The sequence below is a fragment of the Salvelinus alpinus genome, chromosome 21 (genome assembly GCF_045679555.1).
Source record: "Salvelinus alpinus chromosome 21, SLU_Salpinus.1, whole genome shotgun sequence".
In the NCBI taxonomy this organism is placed as follows: Eukaryota; Metazoa; Chordata; class Actinopteri; order Salmoniformes; family Salmonidae; genus Salvelinus; species Salvelinus alpinus.
In genome coordinates, this window is record NC_092106.1 from 25,197,159 (window position 1) to 25,204,618 (window position 7,460).

The following is a 7,460-nucleotide window of genomic DNA, read 5'->3' on the forward strand; positions in this document are numbered from 1 at the left end:
TTTAGAATGAATAATAAACAAATCTGCAAAATAAATATAGATGCCATATTAAACAAAAAATAATAATACGAATGAACACGCATGTAAAGTTACCTCTGTTCAAGATTATTTTAGATTTTGTCTGAAATATTTCCTGTCACGTGACAATATTGTCAGCTGTGCGGAAAAAAGGGCAAAGAGGGCGATATTCAGTGTGTATGTTGTAAATAAGGCTGGGGGATTAATTTACCAGTATGACAATTATGTACCGAGAGCAGAAGCAGAGAAAACATTCAGCTATCCTTTAGATTTGGTGTTAAAGATCCACGATGATAAAGTTGTTGTATCATTTGGTCAACGCGATGGAATCCGAGGTAGGTTGTCCGCAACTGTCAAGTGATCACATCAGTGCTTACAAAGTTGACATAGTGATAGCTGGTAGTACATGTCATGGCTGGAACTCAAATGTTGCATTCTGTATGCTTCTATTTATTGTTAACATTGTGCACGCATACTTCTATTAATCTAGTGGGCCATGCTTTACTGTCCATCGATGGATTGGACGTCAACGGTAAGTTCACGGCGGATGGGAAGGAGATCATCGAATACTTGAAAGACTCAACAAACTATCAGTTGTCCATACGGTTCGGAAGGGCTCGCTTGAGCTCCAATTAAAAACTGATGCTGACTTCAATGTTTCATTCGTAAGTAGTTACACTTCTCGTAAGTAGGTACACTTCTCAGGTGATTACAACTGTCAGCTCTGACATGAATAAATCCTTTGGTCTATGGTTACATTTGCTTTTCCATGATCTTGCTACATGTTGTGTTGTACTTTTTCCTAGGTTGTTTGCTATTGGTTCACAGCTGTCCCCTGAAGTTGGCAGTACAGGAATTGAGATGCTGGAGACAGATATGTTCAAACTGCACTGCTTTCAGACACTCACTGGTAACGCCATGCATTCAAACACTGCTATCAGTCTCTGTGTGCGATGCCTACATGCAATGCACTTGGTTTGAAAAACGAAATCTGCCTCAGTGTCAACTTATTTTTCAGCTATAAAGTTCATTGTGCTGACAGACCCCCGGCAGTCTGGCATTGATGCACTCCTGAGGAAGATTTACGAGATCTATTCAGACTTCGCCCTCAAGAACACCTTCTACTCTTTGGAGATGCCTATCAGGTAACTTTCACATGTTAAATATCTGCCCTCTGTCACATGAGTCTCTATCAGTTATCCATTTCATTGATGAGCAATCATGGCAAGATATATTTTGCCCTCTCTTGTTACAGGTGTGAACTCTTTGATCAGAATTTGAAGGGTGCATTGGAGATAGCAGATAAAGCTGGTAACTTTGGACCTGGATCTAGAGTAGGAACAAGGATGAATTGCTCCTGAAATGTTGTTATTGAATTGTGTTTGTTATGACTGGGAAGCTACAGTACAAGCATATGGGTCAACATGTCTCCAAGCAGTGCTGCTATTTCAGAACTAATGTTTATTTTTATTTTTTATTTAACCTTTATTTAACTAGCAAGTCAGTTAAGACCAAATCCTTATTTTACAACGACGGCGAAACCCGGACGACGCTGGGCCAATTGTGCGCCGCTCTATGGGACTCCCGATCACGGCCGGTTGTGATACAGCCCGGGATCAAATCATGGTCTGTAGTGATGCCTCTAGCACTAAATGCAGTGCCTTAGAACGCTGCCTTAGACTGCTGCGCCACTCAGGAGCCTTGATTAACTTGTATATGATAAGGATATGTTCTACTGGGATACAATGTAAATACTGATTTTTTAGATTTGTTTTTACATACTTTAAGATTAAACACCACTATGTTATGTTTTGATATCTCATCTCTCTTTTCAATGCAATCCTTTAGAAGTAAAGTCAAGCACAACATAAGGTCTTTTATCGAATCAAACAGATTGCACCCCTATAATGAGATGTGTCAAGTGCCATTTTCAGAAATGAACAGTACATTAAAATGCCTTGGTTTCAAATTATAAGAATTATAAGATTATGCTCAAATTAAAATCATATTGACACACATTTTCAATAATTAAATCTCGGATCTATTTTAAGCCATGAGCATTGAAAATAGTTTTAAGTAGCACAACATAGTTGATGTACTTGTACCTGAATACTCTCTGAATACATCTTCAGTGAAAATAAATGATCCCTGGATCAACTCCATGTCTCACCATCTCTTAAAACAAGAATATACAGGACCATGTCTCCTGTCAATTCCAAAACACTTCACAAATAAGAAAATGTACATTCTTATCCTAAGTTTCCCATATTGGCAACAGAGAGTTATGAGGTGTAATAATCAGTTTGCCTTCCTTGGGAAGTGACCCATCTTGGTTCTGATGTTCCGCAGCAAGAAGAAGCTGATGGTAGTGACGAGACAGGTGATCTCTGCTACCCAGAAGGCCATTTCCCAGCCGTGGTGCTTGGCGATGGTGCTGAATGGCAGTCCAGAGCAGTAGCCACCAACTGATAACAATACAGGGATGTCAATTAGGCTGGTTCTCATAAATAATAGGATATACAGATTTAGTCATTGAACTACATGTCTGGTACTGCTAGTAAAGCCAAGACATTACACAAAAATGTGTGAAAAGCATTCATTAGAATTTGAGACGATTAGGTTGAGATAAACTTACTGTTGGCCATTAGGGCAACGATAGCATGTGATGTTCCACAATAGTTTGAAGGAGCACTCTCATTGGCTATCACGCCATGAGATGAGAAGCCAAAAGTAGCCCCCAAGAAGAGGATCCATATCTGAATTTATAACATAAAAAAGAAAACCATGAACTAACAAACATAGACTGATAGTGTACTGGCTCTGAAAGGAGATTTGAGTAGCATAGTGTCTTTACTATACCTTTGGGCTGTCTGGAGTGACAGTGACCCGGAATAGTTACATGGAACCAAACATCCCAGCCATCATGGAGATCAAGAGAAAATGACGGGGTTTTCCATGGCTTTTCATGCCTTGCTGTACAAAAATTAATATAGTACCTTACAAACACTGCTTTAATTTTTTATAGATCTCTGAATTAATGTATGATGCCACTGTCAACCCACTTGTGCCACAGCCTTGTCAGTGAAGTATCCTGCAGCTAAACGCCTCCAACCTCCAGGGCACTCATGTAGGAACTGCCTGTGAAAAAGAGCTGCATTTAGGCAAACCTAACAAGAAGCAATTATTATTGAGTTATCAACAGTAAGCTATTGCACACTTGTAAAACAGGCAGGTTAGCGTTTTGCGTCATGAATCTTGTTCTGGAGGCAGCTCTGCAGAGTGGTCACTAACTGGCACAGCCACAGTCATAAAATCTGATTTTAAACCTAACCTTAACCACACTGCTAACCATAATGCCTGACCCTAACCTTAAATTAATACCAAAAAGCACATTTTTGTTTTCATGAATTTTCACAATATAGCTACATTTTGACTTTGCAGCTGGCCTACCTAAGGGGAAATCGCTGTTCTGCCTCCAGGACAAGACATGAAAATAGACATCAACCTGTGTAAAACAGAGGGACAATGCCGGTGTTAATGTATCAGACTTCCAAACCAATGAGTGTTGACTGCCCCTTGTCCTGGATGAGGAAGAGCTGGCCCCAGTCAGTGCAGGCCGTCTTCACCCCGAACACCACCAGGTAGCCCACAGACAGCAGCCACAGGTAGGGGGACAGGATGAACTCTTTGAAGGTGGTCTCATCACTGGATGAGCCTGGGAAAGGAAAGAGGTTTAAGTCACACTAGCACATCACTTAGAGAGTGGCTCCCGAGTGGCGCAGCAGTCTAAGACACTGCATCTCAGTGCTAGAGGTGTCACTACAGACCCTGGTTTGATTCCAAGCTGTATCACAACCAACCGTGATTGGGAGTCCCATAGGGCAGCGCACAATTGGCCCAGCGTCATCCAGGTTAGGGTTTGGCCGGGGTAGGCCGTAATTGTAAATAAGAATTCGTTCTTAACTGACTTGCCTAGTTAAGTAAAGGTTAAATAAAATCTTGAACTCGTTCACGCTAGCATGTGAGGGGCACACTGGGTGCAGAGTAAATTCTCACAGAGTGTCACTGATTTTACACACAATTTCACATGCAGACAATACTCAGAAAAGCATGTGTTCAAATGAAAACTTGTGCATATCACATTCACACACATTTTTAAATGTTTCAACCACAGAACCAAATGAGGTTAGCTCCAAGCTCTGACCTGCTTTGACCTTCTTGGCCCCACCAGTGTCGATGTTGGGCAAGCCCACGTCCTTGGGCTCGTTCCTGATCAACAGCAGGCAGACGAAGGAGACCACAGAACAGGAGAGGCCTGAGATGGACAGGGTCGTCCTCCAGCTGTAGCTCTGGGCCATCAATGTTGCAATAATGGGGCCTAAACTCCCAGCCAGGTTCATACTGCAGGACAGAATCGCCCACCACGTCCCAAACTGAGAGGGCTCGAACCACTGAGGAGCAGAAGGGAATGACATATCATAATATCAGACTAGTGATGTGCTGCGTGGCTTGACACGACTGGTGTTGAATGGACAGGGATATACAGTTCATTCGGAAAGTATTCAGACCCCTCGACTTTTTCAAAATGTTGTTACGATACATCCTTAATCTAAAATTTATTAAATCTTCTTCTTTTTTTCATCAATCTATACACAATACTCCATGGTGAAGCATGGTGGTGGCAGAATCATGCTGTGGGGATGTTTTTCAGCTGCAGGAACTGGGAGACTAGTCAGGATCAAGGGAAAGATGAACAGAGCAAAGTACAGAGAGATCATTGATGAAAACCTGCTCCAGAGCGCTCAGGACCTCAGACTGGGGAGAAGGTTCACCTTCCAACAGGACAACGACTCTAAGCACACAGCCAAGATAACGCAGGAGTGGCTTCTGGACAAGTCTCTGAAAATCCTTGAGTGGCTCAGCCAGAGCCTGGACTTGAACCCGATCGAACATCTCTGGAGAGACCTGAAAATTGCTGTGCAGTGACACTCCCCATCCAACCTGACAGAGCTTGAGAGAATCTGCAGAGAAGAATGGAAGAACCTCCCCAAATAGAGGTGTGCAAGCTTGTAGCGTCATACCCAAGAAGACTCAAGGCTGTAATCACTGTCAAAGGTGCTTCAACAAAGTACTGAGAAAAGGGTCTGCATACTTATGTAAATGTGATATTTCAGTTTTTATTATTTTATAAATTTGCAAAATAATTGAAAAAACTGTTTTTGCTTTGTTATTATGGGGTATTGTGTGTAGATTGATGAGGGGGGGACAATTTAATTAATTTTAGAATAAGGCTGTAATGTAACAAAATGTGGAAAAAGTAAAGTGGTCTAAATACTTTCCAAATGCATTGTACAAAATGGTACACTGATTGACCAATCCTTTAACAGTGCAGGCAATTGATTGATACGTGTCTGACAGCTTCATATCATGGGACTACAGTGTTGCTTCCTGGTCCTACCTTGCGCAGCACCCTGCCACATGGCCCTGGCCCAGGCCATTGAGGAACCAGAGACCAGAGAAAACAGCCACAGTGGAGGACCAGGAGAAGACCACGTTGATGGCACCCACCATGAACAGGCCAATGGAGAAGAGCCAGCGGGCGCTGATCTGATCCGACAGGACACCGCTAATGAACTTGCTGATAGCATACGCTAGAGACTGGCTACTAGTGATCATGCCTGAGGGGTAGTACACACAATACAGAGGCAGAACACAATGTTTTATTGATTTCGGGTACACATATCAACATACATAAAGCATCAACTGATACCTCCCCATAGGATCATTGCTGGCTTAGAAATGTGGACAGGGAATGATTCAATGAAACCAATCAAAGTCAGACCACTATCAGCAATATCTAAACTTTGGTTGTTAATTGTTGTTTGGGACATGCAAGACAGAAACAGAGGAAAAGACAATAGTGAGGATGCTATTACCCATGTCATCTTTTTCAATCTTGATATCTTGCATGAGAGATGGCATCACAAAGGAGAAGGTCTTCCTATTGAAGTAGTACAGCGTATAGCCCACAAACATGGCCAGGAAAAGTGTGGTGCGGTAGTATCCATACCCTGTGGTTGCCATGGTTTTTGCAGTGCAGAAAAAAAGTGCTAAATAAAAGAAGATTCGAAAAACAAAACTACAGAGGAGGGAAAAGGCTCCTGTTGTTCAAGGGTGTAGTACTTCTGCAGCCAGTGACTGAACTTTGGTGTCAAGATCCACAGTGCAGTACAGAGGTGGTTAGAAGAGGAATAGAGCTGTAATCAGTAGTTGGGGTTAATGGTCAACTTCTCTACTCTAAGACTGATTTCCCCTGCCTTATCTGAGTTCTACAAGGGCCAAAGGGAAGAAGCAAGAATGGAATTGACCTACTTCGATTCTGTTATCTCCTGTAACGCTGCTTGTATTGTCCAACAGTTTGTAAAAAAATAAAATAAAAAAATGAACTCCTAATTCCTCTTATATACCTTCCCCCCCCTCTTGCTGATCCTGACTGTCCCTTCCTGCTGGTGTGACTGGATGTTATTAGTGTTCTTAGTTAATGATTCATTGGGGATTCCAATGGTGACTGCAAGGCCAGAGGGTGGATCCTCCTTAACCCAGGGGGTTTGTGAACAGAGATGACCATCAGCACAAAACACAAACCCATTATTACTGTGGGTTGTTCTGTGTGAAAATGCATCATTAGCTAGGTTTCCATCCAATTGGCAACTAATTTTCATGCGAATATTCTAAAATCTGCATAAAGAAAATATGCGCATTTTCCAAACTGATTTGTTGCAGATACAAATCTGTGCGTGATGACGTAGTGCACACAACATATACCTTTTCGCGTAAGTTTTCATGTACCGAATAGAAATCTAAAGTTGAATGTGTTTCCATTGCATTTTCAATGGCAAAATGGTCTTGGCACCTGCGCTCTAGCCAACAGCTTGCAGAAACAGTGCGGGTAGGCTGTGCTGGTAAATTAATCTACATTATGAGATTATTATAGGAAGAATATTTGTCACGAATCAATCATCTGCTGGAATCGGCTACTGAGGATGGAGTCGTAATTTCAATCACTGAATTAAATATGAATAATATTTAATATTCGATCTAGCGATCTAGCAACCTTTCGGTTACTGGCCCAACGCGGTTACTGTCGCCCCTATATATATATCGTAATTTAAAAGGTTGCTAGACCGAAAGGTTGCCAGATCGAATCCCCGAGCTGACAAGGTAAGAATCTGTCGTACTGCCTCTGAACAAGGTAGTTAACCCACTGTTCCTAGGCCGTCATTGTAATTAAGAATTTGTTCTTAACTGACTTTCCTAGTTAAATAAAAATATTAACATAATATGCTTGTCAACATAGTATATATATTTTTACCTGTAGCCTAATCTGACTGACTGTAACCGTCAATCTAATACATTCTAACAACTGATCGTCAATTGCGATA

General features: G+C 41.7%; 1 protein-coding gene and 1 pseudogene across 4 annotated transcripts; one reads left to right on the forward strand and one right to left on the reverse strand.

The window, feature by feature from the left end:
* The first annotated feature begins 20 nt into the window (after positions 1–20).
* LOC139548602 (trafficking protein particle complex subunit 4-like) lies at positions 21–6,464 on the forward strand. 4 transcript variants are annotated; one of them, XR_011669724.1, is made up of 6 exons: positions 21–353; positions 509–683; positions 825–928; positions 1,037–1,163; positions 1,274–1,329; positions 4,193–6,464. XR_011669724.1 is itself a non-coding variant. In XM_071358387.1 (5 exons), the coding sequence occupies exons 2-5, from the start codon at positions 661–663 to the stop codon at positions 1,377–1,379; spliced, it is 360 nt and encodes a 119-aa protein (XP_071214488.1). In that variant the 5' UTR covers positions 21–353; positions 509–660; the 3' UTR covers positions 1,380–1,833. The 4 variants fall into 4 exon arrangements, 2 of the variants coding, with proteins under 2 accessions (XP_071214488.1, XP_071214489.1); XR_011669725.1 differs by lacking the exon at positions 1,274–1,329 and having other exon boundaries at positions 4,250–6,464; XM_071358387.1 differs by lacking the exon at positions 4,193–6,464 and having other exon boundaries at positions 1,274–1,833.
* LOC139548598 (glucose-6-phosphate exchanger SLC37A4-like) lies at positions 1,881–6,102 on the reverse strand (annotated as a pseudogene).
* Positions 6,465–7,460: the final 996 nt, after the last annotated feature.

Bases quoted from the DNA above. Each gene is read 5' to 3' on its own strand.
- LOC139548602 (XM_071358387.1), top strand. From the start codon at position 661: ATGCTGACTTCAATGTTTCATTC. The intron at 684-824 runs GTAAGTAGTTAC...ACTTTTTCCTAG, and splicing joins CTGACTTCAATGTTTCATTC to GTTGTTTGCTATTGGTTCAC. The intron at 929-1,036 runs GTAACGCCATGC...CTTATTTTTCAG, and splicing joins CTGCTTTCAGACACTCACTG to CTATAAAGTTCATTGTGCTG.